Source organism: Schistocerca americana, chromosome 2 (genome assembly GCF_021461395.2).
Source record: "Schistocerca americana isolate TAMUIC-IGC-003095 chromosome 2, iqSchAmer2.1, whole genome shotgun sequence".
In the NCBI taxonomy this organism is placed as follows: domain Eukaryota; kingdom Metazoa; phylum Arthropoda; class Insecta; order Orthoptera; family Acrididae; genus Schistocerca; species Schistocerca americana.
The window spans coordinates 735,318,875-735,336,934 of NC_060120.1; the positions used below are offsets into that span (position 1 = coordinate 735,318,875).

Genomic DNA, 18,060 nt, shown 5'->3' on the forward strand with positions numbered 1-18,060 from the left:
CGTCAAGTCCTCTGGGGCTTAAGTGCTGGTACGAATTTTCCCTTCCGTATCCCATCTTTATTACCAACCGTAACAAAAATACAGAACTTGAATGCACAAATACTTTTGTGCAAGTATGTACGTTACACAGTAAGGTAACTGAGACAGAGAACGCGAAAAGGGAGAAAGCAGAAGAATTGTGTGCGATTTCCGCATTCTCCCCAGCGCTCATTAATGTTTCGACTGACTATTCCCTCCATTCATTTCACGGGACAGGTGCAGTACAGTACTCTTGCAGGTTTGTGCATGACTATACAGACGCAAATGTGAAAAGTTGAGCTTTACATGAGGCGACCTTAACAACACTCACTTTTAGAAAATGCTTTAAGGCACTGAAAGGGTGAAGGGTACGGAAGGGGGCAGGTGAGCCTAGCTACTTCAAGAATACCTTCCGTATGATGCTCCTGGCCGTACACATTATTACGGAAGATGCTCTGTTCAAATAGAAGTTATTTATTCCAAAAAAGTACGAATAGGAAGAATAATGGAATGATTAGAATTTTATCATTAAGAACTCATTTACTGCACTTCAGCTCCTGTCAATAGCTTAGTTCACAATCATTAAAATTCGTGTAATACAATTCAGTGCAATATTCATCCGCGAGCTTGCCACTGCAATGCGTTCGCCATGGAATGAGAGCGAACAACTATCGCTGTACTGAATCTTCGAAGAGGACAGTGTAAATTCTTTTAAAGGTGGTACATGTCTCTCGAAAGAAACCGTTAAAAGATCTCTGATATTTGTGTTCGGTGTGTAATGTGAATTATCTTGAATATCAGGTAATGATTAGGAGTGCATGCATGTGGACAAGCTGTCTGAACCAGGCAGGCTTATAACAGATTTTATCTGTTTAAAGATTTTATGCATTACCCATAGGTCGAGATATAGTAGGCCAGCGTGGATGTGAAGTAATACGTAAGTACAGGTATAGACCGCCAGTATCAAACAGAATACGAGAGCGAGGTTCCGTGAATAGGGGGCGTTGTCTGGCGTGGCGGCTGACCTCGGCACGTCGCGACCCCTTGTCGGTGAGGCAAAACGCAACACAGATTTGCGCGCCACTGTACTGTAGTTGCCTTACGTAGAGATACATCCTCGTCCAGATACAGCGAGCTACCAAACTTTGGGATCAAAATTATAGATACGATTGGGAATCCCAAACTGAGTATTTTGAGTACGGCTCGTGGTCGCATATGAATATTTCTTGCGGTACCAGGATTTTAAGCCGTAAAGCGCGCGAGGCACGTGTTTGAGCTATGTTTCCGCACCGATGTTGGTAGTGCTACCTTGAAAAGCAATACTCAACAGCCTGCGATGTGTCAGCGGTCGAGGTTTTTCTCGGGGGCTACATGAAGTGGTCGGTGTTCGTAACTCCAATGGAAAGTGAAGAGTAACAGAGGAGAAACTAGTTGCTAATGTCCTATCTGCTTGTCTCACTGCGCAGAAAACAACAGAAAAACTTGAGAGCGTGCGGCAAAATTTTATGTGTCGTCGTGACGGTAACGAGACTGGCGGCGGCCTTTTGAACAACTGGTATGAGCTCAAGTAGTTGTTGTAAGGAGCAAGTTGTTTAGGTCAATAAAAAACTGGATATTTATGTGCGATCATTAGTTCATTATATCAAGGTACTCAGGTACTTCTCTGTTCTCTATATTATTTTGATCCAAAAAGTTTGCGATACCATGTACTCAACGTCACTCTTGAGCACGAATTCTATTAAAAGCAGCCCGCATCTCGTGGTCGTGCGGTAGCGTTCTCGCTTCCCACGCCCGGGTTCCCGGGTTCGATTCCCGGCGGGGTCAGGGATTTTCTCTGCCTCGTGATGGCTGGGTGTTGTGTGATGTCGTTAGGTGTAAGTAGTTCTAAGTTCTAGGGGACTGATGACCATAGACGTTAAGTCCCATAGTGCTCAGAGCCCTATTAAAAGCAATGGAACTTAAATTTTAACTGTAGCTAAATAGTGTACCCACTATTATGTTCATAAATGGAAAAAAAGCATAACTCCTATATGGAAGGTGCTCCTGTAATGCGGTGTGTCGTTCAGGGCTTTTCACAATTAGATTACCTTTCCAGTCATTAAATGTTACTGTACATTTCTCACCAGTACCGCAGAAGCTTGATGTATATAATAATTTGTTTGTACCCATACGATCAAAGGGTGAGTTGCCGATACAGTCTCTTACTGGACTACTCGGAAGAGCTATGGCCTGCTGCAAATTAATACATCTTGAAGATCTTGCTTAATTTCTGAAAGAAACACGAGTAAAGGATTTCACACATTTCACTCGGTAAGCAGGGTATTTAAACTCTTTAAGCCGTCTTTCTGTCTTATTTTTAACTGTTGCTGCGAAACCTACCTCCCTCAACAGCGAAATAAAGACTTGCCGTGTCATAACCCCTCAGTGTTTATAGGTCACCCAATAAAAACCACCGTCAGCGATGATAATACCTCGTATACCTCCGCAAGACGTCAGTGGCTGTGTAAAAGAGCTAGTACTTATTCTACTGTAGCAGGGATAAGAATTCGACACCTGCGTCAGGTTGGTCAAGCTCATCTGGATCAGAGTAACATAGTGATTGACAGGTATTTGTTTACAGGCGGCTACCAATCCGAGAGTAGTTTGCTTGCGCTTTCTGCCCTGTTCACCGTCGTATCGCTCTGCTACCTCAGATACCATTTACGAGTTACCTGCGGAGAATGACGAATTGTAAAAGTAACTGTTGCGATTCGTTCTTGTTATTGGTTTTGCTTCTTCGGGTGGCGTATTTCTTTTACGTAGCGTAATGTGTCAAGCTAGCAATGATATTACGTAGAAAAGTGTCAGGGTTATTGCGATCTTACAAAGAGCATTAACAAAGAACGCGTGAAGATATTCATTACGAAGCCATTCAGTTGCTGGTACCGCACTCATGTTGCGCGCGCAAGTAAGGGCTCACCGACAGGACATGGCCCTCACCCAAGCTCAACCGTCAATTATTTTGCTATTCTGACCTACCTCGATAAAAGAAGATCCCTGACAGTTGCAGTGGGTTTGGCGTAGCTGCTTCGCTCGTCTCTCTCAACCAATGATGTAAGGCGATTTTGTATATTTGTCTTGTTGAAAGCTGGCGACAGCGCTGCCAACTGTCAGAGAATTTTCTTTCACCGTCTCTGCTAAAGATACAGGGAATGCGGGCTTCAGGGGATGTTGTAGATCGCCGGTTCCAGGAAGAGGTCTCAGGTACAATGGAGAGATTCCAGCAAATAACGTAAGGCACTGGTCTAGAAAGCACTTGTGTGGAAAGCATTAGAATGGAGTGGCATCAGAGTGCAAGCAACTGCCGGCTGTCCGTCCACAGGTAGCGAAGCAGTGTGTGCGCAGGTAGTGTGCGTGGGCATCGCAGCCGTCCACTGTAGTGTCTGTTCCACAGCGTCTCCCGCCACGCCGGCAGTCCTGTTTATTGGGAGCGTCTGCTGCTGCTGGTGCAGCCATGGCCAGCCCCAGCGCTGGCACAGGTGTTTGATTACGACGAGGTAGCCCACACCTGGGTGCTGCGACGGCCCACACTCGAGGCTGCCGGAGTACTGAAGAGTCAATGGTCTCTCATCCATACATATTATAAATAGGTTAGCGCCCGCTACTTCGCTCGCGTAGACTGTATGGTCTACACAGACATTTTGTTTTCCTTTAATCGAATTGTTTTGTTGTTCGCAAAAATGGCGACACCTAAACTTTTCACGCTAATGGAGGGAACAGAAGCATGATCTTTTGTGAATATACTTCTGACCAAAAAGCGGTTCTGGTAGATAAAGTCGAAGTCTTTATTAGCCACAGCTTTTGAGTTCTTGTGGTGATATTTTTATAGAAACTTTCATCCCCTAACACACATTTCTTTAGAAGTCAGGTACCACGTTACAAGGATTAAGTTTTTAAAAAATTTTAACGAAATATGTTCATAAAAATATCATCCCCTATTTTACTCCCTTAGGGGTTGAGTTTCCAAATTTGTTATTTTTGTTTCTAACTGAGATGCCAAATACAAATTTACGGATGTAGTTTCAAAAATGTTTTCTTCATGAAATATTTACACGAAAAATTTCATCCCCTATTTTACCCCTCTTGTATTTCCAAAAATGCTGATAACACATTTTTTCCCTAAAAAGTCATATACTAATTTTCATAGTTGTAGCTTTAAAAATGCTTTAGTGGATCTTTAATAATGATTTATTTTTTTTAAAAAACACGTTACCCGGCTGTTTCACCCACATAGTGATTAAGTTTTCTAAAATTCTAAAACGTATATTTCTTTTTTTCTCGCAGAAATCAAGTACAAATTTTCGAACTTCTAGCTTCAAAAATGTTTTAACAGCGATCATTTTTCAAAAACCTTTCATCACCTATTTCACCATATTAGGGGGTGGAAATAAAAAAAACCTACAGTAGAAGGTCAACACACAGTCCAAATTTCAAGTTAGCAGATTGTGCTGAGGAGTGATGAGTCAGTCAGTCACGTCATCTCCTTTTATACATGCTGATTCAGCTGCCCCTACCGATCGGTTTTATGCAGCTCACTATGCCTTCAAATCCCATGCATTTGATTTTCATATTCTCTTGCTCACTAAGTGCAAACTGTTAGTCGTACAGAAAAGAAAGAGCAAGACATTTTTGTAGGAAATGAGTCGCGTTTTTCGAACTACTCAAGAACAACAGCTTTGAAGGTCACTTTTGTACGTTTTTGATGAATAATTCGCAAACTACGGCCTTCAGTGAAAACGTATTCCAGTACAAAATTTAACTACAAATAATTTCCTGTTCATTTTCTCCATAGCACTAATAGTTTTGACATAGCGAGCGATACCGTACCGCGTACTTGTCTGGTCCCTGAGCGAATGAATATGAAAATCTTAGCGTTGTATTTGAAGGCGTTGCACGAAACCTGTCAGTAGAGGCAGCTGAATCAACCTGTACGTAGAGATGGAAGTCCGTCGCCGCAATTTCTGTACAATCAGATTACTCTGAGGGACTATTGTTGCGATTTTCATACGGTTTTCAGTTCAAATGGTTCAAATGGCTCTGAGCACTATGGGACTTGACTTCTGAGGTCATCAGTCCCCTAGAACTTAGAACTAATTAAACCTAACTAACCTAAGGACATCACACACATCCACGCCCGAGGCAGGATTCGAACCTGCGACCGTAGCGGTCGCGCGGTTCCAGACTGAACCGCCTAGAACCGCTCGGCCACTCCGGCCGGCTACGGTTTTACAGTACAATGAACTGGTTCACGAGTAACGTTTGTGTATGCAATTTACTAGCGATACGCCAGCCGAGTCGTCCGGCTGTTGATACTTAATGCCACCGGTGCCGAGGCGAGGCGAGGCGAGGCAGGCCGTCAGTTTCAGACTGAACCGTTCACGGGGTTTGCGAGCGGCAGTTCCTCACATCCGGCCTGTGTACGCGCCACCCGGATCCCAGAGTTTTGCAAGGCGGAGCCGCGGCCGGCAGCGGGGCGTGGGTGAGAGGCACGCCCCTGCCTGCTGCCTGACACCCAGCGCGGCCTTCAGCGCGTGGCCCTGTGACGTCACCACCGGCTGCCGGCTCCCGGCCCTTCCGGGTGTGCGCCAGTTTAAAAATCCAGCCGGCGCGCATTCCCAAACACAGCGAGTTAAAGTCGCAACATGAACCAAGGCCGAAGCGGCTGCTGGCCCTGCACTTCTCACAGGGGATTCCAGACCGCTCGCAGTGCGCAATACGCCGCGCGGTCTTAGCTACTGCTACCGCAAGCGGGCGAGGAACGGCAGCGCCAGTGCACCTACCGAGCCCTCCTGATCCTCTCGTAATGACGATCTGCAGCGTTTTCGTGCGTCAAGCCTGCGAGAAAGCGAAATTGTAAATTTCGAGGACGCTGAATCGACACCTAACGCGCATGCTTGGCCGCGGGAGTTAGCACACCGTTTCCGGAATTCTGGAGGGGGGCGAACGGGGTCGCGTAGGGCCAGGTTCGAATCCGCACGGCGGATTAACAAAGAGGACCGGTGTGCCGGCCAGTCCGAATGTGGTTCCCCACATCGGTTTGGGCAAATACCAGGCTGGTACCCACGCCCCGCCTAAGTTTCGAGATTAGCAAACATTTCTAAAACGTACTCACACCTTGTCACGGGTTACGCTACATGCAGACAGTTGGATTACACAAATTCCGTCCTGACGGATGAAAGGGGGAGGGTGGCGACAGGTACGGCACCTAGCGGCCACCCTCTATCATTAACATTGCCAAATCCACATTAAAATTTCGACCTTGTGAAGACACGGGATAAGACCAAGAAGAAGAAGCTGTGTGTCCACATAGGGGTGAAATCTCATAGCAACGTATAGTCACCGCATCTATTCGCACTGCCAATTCCTTATCCACGTTTCTGGTCCATTACTACTACTCTTGGCTAACTGAGTCATTCTTATGAGACGCCTGTTGCCAGATGTGAATCCAATCGCAGTGGGGGAGGGTGGTTCCTGGGGGTCGTGCCACCACCCCAAAACCACTTTAGCAAAAATGTTTGTTTTTACGTAGGTCAGTTTCCAAATTTCTTAGATAACTTACGGAGGCTAAAGTAGCTTGAAAATCAAGAGATTTGAAAATGGTGACAAAGTCTAGATGGTCAGAAGCTGTATTTAACAAACGATGCTTGATGTCCACGAGCAAGCAAATGATTTGGGCGTAAACGGAGGAAAGAAACAACAAAACTCACACTTATATTCTCAAATAACCATAGTCTGCAGACGTGGTTAACAATCGTAGTGATAAGTGGAATACTGACAATGGTAAGTGCACACTACAATTTTATATCGATTAAATTGTGACGCTGTCAAAGTTTTGAGAGTTTGTTGCTATTATATTTCTTAACTCAGTTGTACAACACATGTACTACTTAAATTTTCGGACGAAACCTTTTGCAATCCTGTATTTCCTTGAATTGCAATTTAATAGAAGTTGTGCTACAGCGAAGTGTTAAGCATTGATGTAAACGGATCATCATCATCATAATTATTAAGACTTTAACGAACTGTAACCTCTTTCCCCCAGAACTGAACCCTGGACGCGCAACTCCCTCTTGCTATTTCGGTAACTGTTGGCCAGTCGCCGTCTTTGAAGTCCGCTACTCAATTTTCGGGATCCCATAACAAGTGAAACATGTGAATATCCAGTAATCTTTATGTATGTCATCTCGATTAGAGCGTGAAACCCCTCCACCTCAAATCGACACAACAAGCAATACGTATGATATACTAGCATATAAATGTGCTCATTAGTTTGGTTTTCAAATGAGTTTCTCCACATCGCTTCACTGCCTCTTTCGTAATTTTCTGTGGCCCTTCTGCTGTACTATAGCACAACAGCTTTGACGTTCTTGTCATTCTCTCATTACTTCCTGAAAACAACTTACGTTCATGTGAACTCCACCATTATTCGTTCTTTTGCACAGTTGAAATGTACTTAATTTACTGTGTTGGGCAACTTAACGCATTTAGTTTCATCACAAGTCATTAAACGTTTAAACTATTCGACGTTGGCGAATGGAAGACTGGGATGTTTAGCACTTCAGTCACCTGTGCCAACATTCTAGACTGCACAACAAGCAAAAAATAAACTGGAGTCCTGCGCCAAGATTAGTCAGAAGGCCGGCGGCTTAAACAGCTGCGTTTAAAGCAGTGTACAAGTTAACCTCCAATGTACAAAAACGTGCTGCGTCTATGAGCTGCCACACAATCCGTACGTCCCTCGTACGTGACTATGAATACTACAGACATTTTGTCAGCAGTGTGAGCACCACTATAAAGTGTCAAGGAATGACAGACCATTGGGTGTTGAATCTTTAACTACCCAAAATACAGGATGAGCAAATAAAAGTGACCCGCAGAATAGAGTTCCATGTTACAAAGAAACGCAGCAGAGGAAAGTTGATTTGGTAGGGCTCTGAAGCATTTTCTGGTGAACTGCAGCCGCGTTCTCTGGTGTGCAGGGACGTTTCGGAAAATTTTTTGACCTGTTCGAAACAGATTCTGACCCTATTTTCGGACTATGCGTTGCATGGCACTCCTTGTTGGCACTTTGACAGCATTAAACTTCTCAGCAAACAGCTGACCACAACGTTTCCACGACTTTTTTGTCACGTAACTTTCCACAACGAACACCCGCTGCTGCCCTCCATTCAGACTGACAACCCGCATCCACAGAGCGAGGTGGCGCAGTGGCTAGCACACTGGATTCGCATTCGGGAGGACGACGGTTCAATCCCGCGTGCGGCCATCCTGATTTAGGTTTTCCGTGATTTCCCTAAATCGCTTCAGGCAAATGCCTGGATGGTTCCTTTGAAAGAGCACGGCCGACTTCCTTCCCCGCCCTTCCCTAATCCGATGAGACCGATGACCTCGCTGTCTGGCCTCCTCCCCCAAAACAACCCCCTCCAACCCCAACAACCCGCACTACGCTCTGAACCGGTGTGGATCACGTGACGGGCGTACACGTGGTGATTGCGTCACAGGGCGTGGTTATATCCACAAATTCACTTCCAGTTGTATCCACTCGACCGGAACACTTATTTGCCCCACCCCGTACAAGAATGACACTGATACAAGTAAGATCACTTATGAAACAAGATAAAAAGAGCCATAAAACATTTTGTAATGGAAAATACAATTCGACGAAGCAGTCACGAAGAACAGCAAGGAGTATTACATTAATCGTTAAAAATTTACACATAATTATTTTTTAAAACCTTTGTTGGAAGCTTCGGAAGTGAAATGCGCTGTAGTACTGTTAAATACATATATGAGAGAGATTTTCATATTTCTCTTCATCATGATAACTAGAGATTAACGGTAAAAAAAATTCAAAATTTTAGGTACAATACATTTGTACTCGGGATACAACTATTATTTTTCAAGTACTGCGCATACATCCCCATTTAGACTACATGAAAATTGCCTGATGGTTATGACAGTAGTACAGATGGATATCTTCCCGCACAAACTGTAATACCTCAGCTGAGAAGTACGAGATAAGCTTCTCTTCACGACGATGCAGGATAAAACTACTTTGCTCATAACAAAAGACGCTGCACAGTGTCTTCATTGTACTTCTGCTGCTGACTACATGACTTGTTGGCGATAGACAGAAAAGCAGAAATAAGACAAATGAACTACTATATGTCATGTTTGGAGAGAGCATTATTGTTCTCAGATGTAGAAGGCATATAAAAACATACAGTGTATCATACATATCGATTGCTTTTACGTCAAACACTCTTGAATCCGGACAACTTAGTAACAATTACGTTGCAAATATGATGGCATCTGAAATCATATTTCACCTTCTTTTCGGCTATAAATGAAGCGAGAAACGCGTGGCCTTCTTTCTTTATTTGACATGAGCTATTAAGCAAGCTGTCTATGTTAAGAATATTTTCAGACTTCGTGCACAAGCTAAGCGCATTACGCTTGGTTAACTACATTTCGTTCCCAGCTGACGCTAGAACTCTTATGATAGTAAAGGAAAACAAAATTGTTCACGTAACAACTATTCACAATTGTTTAAATGACTTAATTTTACGTAATCATAACCGATCTATATAAATTTTTAAAGGGAAAGAATCAGTTCTATGCACTGGTGGTCTCCTTTATATGGCATGCAGGTTTACTTAGTGTACAGAAGGTGGAACTTTAAGATAAGGACCGAAATTATTAGGAAATAACTCACTAAGGGACTTAAAACATGGAGGATTTCACTAGAGTTACTTGATAGATATGCTCCTTGGATTATTAGCATAACAGCTTAATGTCCGTCATAGTGTTGCACGAATGTTGAAGGAAACTAGTTGTGGATTGTGAAGCAGTGTTACTGGTAACTGAGCTCAAAGTAATAGATCTGAAGATTCAGTGCTAGTCATAGAACTTTTCTGGCACTTAACGTGATATACACGAAACACCAGAGGTACGTGTGAAAATTTAAGCTGCACAGCATATTGAACTCGACATCAAACTGCATGGTGCTCCCATAACAGCCGGGTGAGCCTGTTTGCAGGCCATATGTAGGCAACAGCATACCAACTACGATAGGATCAAGCTTCGTAATGCACTGTGGTAAGCAAACCTCCGCTTGTGATTGTAACGCCACCATCGTGTAAGACTGTAAATAAATAAAGTTATCCTATCATATAAAACGTACAGCTGCGATCCTTAAATATCATAATGTACTTCATTATTGACCAGTAAAATACTGATGTTGCATTAAAAACCATTTCTTTTCTTTCCGATAACAGAGGGGTGGCTTGTATTGATACGAAAATGTGCAACAGTTCAAATACTATATACACTACTGGCCATTAAAATTGCTACACCACAAAGAAGACGTGCTACAGACGCGAAATTTAACCGACAGGAAGAAGATGCTGTGATATGCAAGTGATTAGCTTTTCAGAGCATTCACACAATGTTGGCGCCGGTGACGACACCTAAAACGTGCTGACATGAGGAAAGTTTCCAACCGATTTCTCATAAACAAACAGCAGTTGGCCGGCGTTGCCTGGTGAAACGTTGTTGTAATGCCTCAAGTAAGGAGGATAAATGCGTACCATCAAGTTTCCCACCTTGATTAAGGTCGGATTGTAGCCTATCGCGATTGCGGTATATCGTATCGCGACATTGCTGCTCGCGTTGGTCGAGATCCAATGACTGTTAGCAGAATATGGAATCGGTGGGTTCACGAGGGTAAAACGGAACGCCGTGCTAGATCCCAACGGCCTCGTATCACTAGAAGTCGAGATGACAGGCATCTTATCCGCATGGCTACAACGGATCGTGCAGCCACGTCTCGATCCCTGAGTCAACAGATGGGGACGTTTGCAAGACAACAACCATCTGCACGAACAGTTCGACGGCGTTTGCAGCAGCATGGACTATCAGCTTGGAGACCATGGCTGCGGTTACCCTTGGCGCTGCATCACAGACAGGAGCGCCAGCGATGGTGTAATCAACGACGAACTTGGGTGCACGAATGGCAAAACGTCATTTTTTCGGATGAATCCAGGTTGTGTTTACAGCATCATGATGGTCGCATCCGTGTTTGGCGACATCGTGCTGAACGCACATTGGAAGCGTGTATTCGTCATCACCATAATGGCGTATCACCCTGGATGATGGTATGGGGTGCCATTGGTTACACGTCTCAGTCATCTCTTGTTAGCATTGACGGCAGTTTGAACAGTGGACGTTACATTTCAGATGTGTTACGACCCGTGGCTCTACACTTCATTCGAACCCTGCGAAACCCTACATTTCAGCAGGATAATGCACGATCGCATGTTGCAGGTCCTGTACGGGCCTTTCTGGATACAGAAAATGTTCGACTGCTGCCCTGGCCAGCACATTTTCCAGATCTCTCACCAATTGAAAACGTCTGGTCAATGGTGGCCGAGCAACTGGCTCGTCACAATACGCCAGTCACTACTCTTGATGAACTGTGGTATCGTGTTGAAGCTGCATGGGCAGCTGTAGCTGTACATGCCATCCAAGCTCTGTTTGACTCAATGCCCCGGCGTATCAAGGCTGTTATTATGGCCAGAGGTGGTTGTTCTGGGTACTGATTTCTCAGGATCTATGCGCCCAAATTGCGTGAAAATGTAATTACATGTCAGTTCTAGTATAATATATACCCGTTTATCATCTGCATTTCTTCTTGGGGTAGCAATTTTAATGGCCAGTAGTGTATATATTTGGGTGTGTGTTTATCGATCCCTTCACCTTTGACAATTGCTAATGTGACAACGCAAAGCTACACCTTCGTCCGGAGTCCACGTTGAACTGTAGGTTCCTTATGTCTTTCTGGATATGTCAGCTCAAAGGATGACGAAAAGCAACGGGATCATGCCTTGTAAAGTCGTGCATGTTCATACCGAACATCGGCATCGGGTCCTTTTAAATGCACAAATAAGCTTAGTAATACAGACGAGTATATATATATATATGTGTGTGTGTGTGTGTGTGTGTGTGTGTGTGTGTGTGTGTGTGATTATGGACACAACACCTTTTGACTTTAAAACTAACGGTCTTGTTTTATGGGAACAGCTACGCCGACATTATATGAACATTTAAGGGAGAAATTATTTTACGTTTCACGAAGTAGATCCTCAAGTGATAATTCTCGACATGTGATAACAGCTTGCCAGGCAGGGAACTGAATCACGATACTAACTTATCGCAGGCAAGGCGTTTGAGGAAACTCACTTTGCCTCCCTGAGATGTCACTTGTTCCGATAAGTTTCTGCGATGCTGCGGGCCATCTGACCCCACAAAGTAGGATAGAGCCGAGATTTTAACGATCACAGGCTTATTTGAAATTAAGGATTATGAAGTGAAGCCAAAAGTCGCGCTACATCCACATCCGCACACCTGGGCTCAGATTCCGAACTGGCGCAAAGTTGTATTAAGCAGTGCAGGAAGCGTGTGAGCAGCGAGCGAAGGCAGGGGCGAGGCACTTGCAGACTCACCCGTTTGAGAGGGGCACGTCGATGGAGCCGGAGGGCGCCTTGCGGCGGTCGCCCGCCATGTCGGCGAGGCGCGCGAAGTCCGTGTCCTGGTCCTGCAGCCGCGCGGACTTCCGCGACTCCAGCAGCCGCACCTCCTCCAGCCGCTTCCGCACCTCCAGCGCCTGTCGGCGGAAACACACGTCTGCATTACGCAGCTGGCTACCCAACAGCCTCTCACAGTGTGACAACGAGGACAGAATTCCACAGAGGGGAAAAAAAACCGCACGAAATTAACGTTCTTCAGAAAGGGTCGTCGTACACACCTACAAAACTATACGCTTATATCGCTGACGTGTACAGTAGAAATTTGGAACACGTTTTATGCTCGCGTATTATGAGATTTCTGGAGACTGAAAAATCCCCTCTCTAGGTTCAAATGGCTCTAAGCACTATAGGACTTAACATTTGAGGTCATCAGTCCCCTAGACTTAGAACTACTTAACCCTAACTAACCTAAGGACACCACACACATCCATGCCCGAGGCGGAATTCGAACGTGCGACCGTAGCAACAGCGTGGCTCCGGACTGAAGCGCCTAGAACCGCTCGGTCACAGCGGCCGGTACCTCTCTAGGAATCATCATAGATTCGGCGAATAACTATCTTATGAAATTCAGCTCCCTCTGTTCGCCCACGAGACACACAAAGCGTAGATACAGGCGTCCAGGTTCATGGCGTTATTCTTGACTTCCACAAGATGCTCGATACAGTTCCGAAATGCAGCCTACAGAATACAAAATGAGCGTACGGAATATCGAGCCAATTGTGTTATTTCGTTCCTAGTGTACAAAACACTGACGTCATTATTAACGGACAAAAATCTTCAGATCTGAAAATAACCTGGGGTGTAGCCTGTGACGCTGCAATACAGATGCGCCACCAAAACTTTTTTGCCGATTACGTTTATTTTAAATATGACATACTTATTTTATTCTGTAAACCTTTAGATACTATGTGTTAATTAGTAATGTAATATGTATTGTAACTTTTGTAAATTATTCTGTTCAAATGGTTCTGAGCACTATGGGACTAAACTTCTAAGGTCATCAATCCCCTAGAACTTAGAACTACTTAAATCTAACTAACCTAAGGACATCACACACATCCATGCCCGAGGCAGGATTCGAACCTGCGACCGTAGCGGCCACGCGGTTCCAGACTATAGCGCCTAGAACCGCTCGGCCGGCCGGCAATTTTCTGTTTTAAGGTGTAATTTTTCTGGGATAAAGCCGTCACGGAAAGTGCCACAGCTCAAAAACTTATGTAGAAGCGCTTTGTCTGAATGCGTGACGTTACGAGCAGAACGCGCGTAGGATTTGCTTGGCTGTGAGATGTGAGTGTGAACACGTGCATGTGGCGTGTGTACTGTAGAATGTCTGGCTTGTGTGAGCGGGAATTGTTACTAGAGAGACACGAAGAGTACGACAAGTGTGAGCAGATGTAAGGGGTTCCAATAACATCAAGATCTTGCCCCATAATTTATCAATGCTAATCAAGGTGTGCCTGCAGTATGCAGGGAGCAACAGGGGCATTGTCAACGGTAACGAAGACATTGCCTTAACTTCAGCAACGAAGTGTAAGATCGTTTCACTTTCTTTCACGTTTGAAACTTTGACAGGCATTACCCAGTGGCATAATTTTAGTGACATGAATTAAAACTGTAGGTACCTAATCTTGTCATCCTCAGTCACTGTCATCTACTTAAGATCCAATTACTTTCCAGTTACTGGGTACCCTAGTGTCGTTGAAGACGCTAATAAAAAGCTTTCATTGCCATCTTTGTGTATTTACCGGAAAGATAACTGTAAGTAAGTAATAGCGAAGTCTCAATAAGTTAACTCTGTTATTCAATAATTTTCAGAAGCGAAGTTATTCTTGCTAATTAAATGAAGACAAACCAAAGTAAAAGTAATTCTGGCAATCTTAAATCTAAGAAAAGAATAAGTTACGTTTATATGTGTCATATCTGTGTATATTGTAATAATCCTGTTGTGTGCCGGTTTGGTTCGCATTTCGGCGTTGCCGGTCTGTTGAAAGCCAAGAGTTGCTTATTTAACCCAGTAAATTTTCACAGTGATTACAATCCATCGAAACTAGCTTGAGATATCCAGGAATCTAATTAATGTAAATAGACGTTAATCTATGGTTACATAAATTATTGTCGCAACAAGAAAGCTACCTCCAGTCAATTATTTGCTTTTCAATAACGAGTTTAAGTATCTTTTCCAAATTAACGTATCTGAGTGTTAACGATGTAAGACAATTGCTTTCTTTGTTCATTATTATTTCCTAACGTGTTGTGTTGTCGGAAACGTATTTCGACGATCTGTTGCAACACTTACAATCAGTTACTTCTTCAGTGCTGCGCGTATTATGATTTAGATATTGAGCAGACATTGCCCAACTGAGCTGGCGACCGTAATAATTAATTCCTGTATTATTTCAGTTAGATCCGTACTGTACTCTGAGTCACGTAATACCCCTCTTTCATTCGTATTTTACGTGAGTGATGGCGCTGTTTTAAGTTTTAAACAAAATACATATAAGTAGAAAGTGTTAGAGTAGGATAGTTATTAGAATAACTTCTTGTACACTTCTCTCCACTAACCAGATTATCTTTTTTTTCGGAGACGATAGCCTTGTCCAAAATCAAATTCATTAGACAATTTTGCATATGCTATCATGGTCGTATGACCGCATTAACCGATCAATAAGGAGTTTACAACCTAAGGGTGTTATAGAAGCATTACACTGCACAATATATTTAAATGAACTAGCGTATAAAGTCTACAGTTCCATTAGGCTTTTCGCGGACGACGCTCTTATTTAAAGGGAAGTCGCAAAGCTAGAAAATTGTAGCGAAATACAAGAAGACCTGCAGAGGACCGACGCTTGGTGCAGGGATTGGCAGTTGACCCTCAACGTAAATAAATTTAACATATTGCACATAAATGGGCAGAAAAACCCATTACTGCATCATTCTACGACTGTGGTCAATCACTGGAAATAGTCACATCCACAAGATACCTGCAAGTACGAGTACGTAGCGATGTATAGCGGAAAGACACCACATAAATGAAACTGAAGGCAAGACAGATGCCTGAAAGATTAATTGGGCAAATTCTCAGGAAGTCTAATCCACCAACAAAGCAGGTAACTTAGAAAACCTCATTCGGGCAATACTGAACGTGTTATTTTGTGACGACGATTAACGAACAGTGGTGATAAATTGTAAATCAAAGATATTTGAGTAAAGGAAGCAGTTCTGCAGAATGACATAAGATCGTCTCATTTAATGTTTATCAGTTTGCATACAGAACGAGCAAAATTCCCAAAGTGGTTGACTGGACTGCACGACATTATTGTTATCAGTACTTTAAAAGTGGTCGTAATGTGCTTTCATTATTAGAAGCTGACGAAGCCAGTCTAATTCTAAATGTGTATACTTTACCAATAATACCCCTGATCGACAAATAATCGACAACATTAACTCATGTTAAAGAACCCATAAGAAATTACTTGAATTAGGCCAACTAGACAACATGGATGTGGGTACGCGGAATACAAAACATCGGAGCTGCTCCATATGTCATCGGACATATGAAACAAGTCTTTCTGTAAGTATTTATATGGAATGTAGTCATGTATGGAAGTGAAATATGGACGATAAACAGTTTAGCCAAGAAGACAACAGAGGCGTTTCAAATGTGATGCTACTGCAAAACAACTTAAATACAGAGGATATAAAATGTAGACTGGCAATGGCAAGCAGAGCGTTTCTGAAGAAGAGAAATATGTTAACATCCAATATACAGTTAAGTGTTAGGAAGTCTTTTCTGAAGGTATTTATGTAGTACAAAACTGTAGATTGTAGCTATGTATGGAAGTGCAACGTGGACAAGAAATTGTTTAGAGAAGAAGAGAATAGAAGCTTTAGAAACGTGGTGCTATAGAAGAATGCTGAGGATTAGCTGGGTGGATCATGTTACTAATGAGGAGGCACTGAAGAGAATTGGGGGAGAAAAGAGAATTGGGGGAGAAAAGAGAATTGGGGGAGAAAAGAGAATTGGGGGAGAAAAGAGAATTGGGGGAGAAAAGAGAATTGGGGGAGAAAAGAGAATTGGGGGAGAAAAGAGAATTGGGGAGAAAAGAAATATGTGATTAAGCACGACTAGAAGAAGGGATCGGTTGATAGGACACATTCTTAGACAAATCGATCACCAATTTAGTATTGGAGGCAAGCGTGGGAGGTAAAAGACGTAGAGGGAGACGAAGAAATGAACACAGTAAGCAGATCCAGCAGGATGCAGAGTGCAGTAGTTATTCGGAGATGAAGAAGCTTGCACAGGAGTGAGTTGCATGGAGAGCTACATCAAATCAGTCTTTCGGACTGAAGACCACAACAGCAACAACCTCATCATGAAGCAACTTGCAAACCACACGTTATCTTATAGCAGGACAGGTCGTTGGAGTCCAGCTAGGTAGCCAACAACGGCTCCAGCTGCACACACTTCGTGTTGGTCGAAGACAGAAGCGCACCCAAGAAAAGTGGGCCCACGAGATGAACGGCTGAATATCATCAGGGTAGCTGTTGAGGAGAACAAAGAGCCAACCAGACAAGTGACACACCAAGTTAGCCTGACGGTGACGCTTTACAGCTAACAGCGTAATTTTTCGATATTCATTGGGAATTGCAGTAAACCTATAACCTAAAAACACGAAAATTCAGACGCAAAATAAAAAAAGGAGGAATAATGTTAAGGCGGTGTATGTATTGCTGCATGTGAGATAGCGCAGCAACTCCATGTATCACAAACTTCGCACCTGGAGGAGTCCTCCAACCCATCCGGGACAGCGGCAACGAAAAAGACCGTGTTCAAGTCAATGGCACGGCTGGCGCTTATCGCGAGCACATGTGTTGTTAAAGATAGTGCTTTGTCTTCTATAAGCTTACAAGCGCAGTCTAGTTGCTTAGTTACGTGCAGTTGCGACTGCATTAAAATACAATTTGTGCACAATATTAGAAACAGGAATAGTAGCTACACAGACAGCAACAGCTGGCACGAACTCGTACCTGTTTGCACTGGGATCCTTCCGTGGGTGTAACCAACTGGTGACAACCGTGCTAGACGTAGGCTATGCACGAAGAGTACAAGAGAGTTTGGTAAGTGCAAGAGTTGACATTTATCTCAAGGCAGACACGTCTACCAACAGATAATACATTGCGTTGGGAAAGTATCGATGCTTGGTTTACTGTATTATTTTTCTTTCTATTAGAGTTCGGTTTTAATATTATCGGCTCGTATCATAATCAAACTTGGTTTTCCTAGTATCAAACTGACTGTGTAGATCAGGCAGGAAACATTTAGTACACATTTTAATGAAAAATTTTATCGGCAGCTATTGTTGCCTAGAAGGCGAGCCTACAAATTTCGAATGAATGTCTGTAAAAGCAACTTCAA

General features: G+C 43.5%; 1 protein-coding gene across 2 annotated transcripts in view; it reads right to left on the reverse strand.

Moving 5' to 3' along the window:
- LOC124595931 (zinc finger protein 395) overlaps positions 1-18,060 on the reverse strand; it is a 518,499-nt gene that overhangs the window by 362,674 nt on the left and 137,765 nt on the right. For both annotated transcript variants that reach the window (XM_047134850.1, XM_047134849.1), the window contains exon 2: positions 12,561-12,721. In XM_047134850.1, the coding sequence (XP_046990806.1) occupies positions 12,561-12,721 (161 nt within the window). The remainder of the gene's footprint in view (positions 1-12,560; positions 12,722-18,060) is intronic.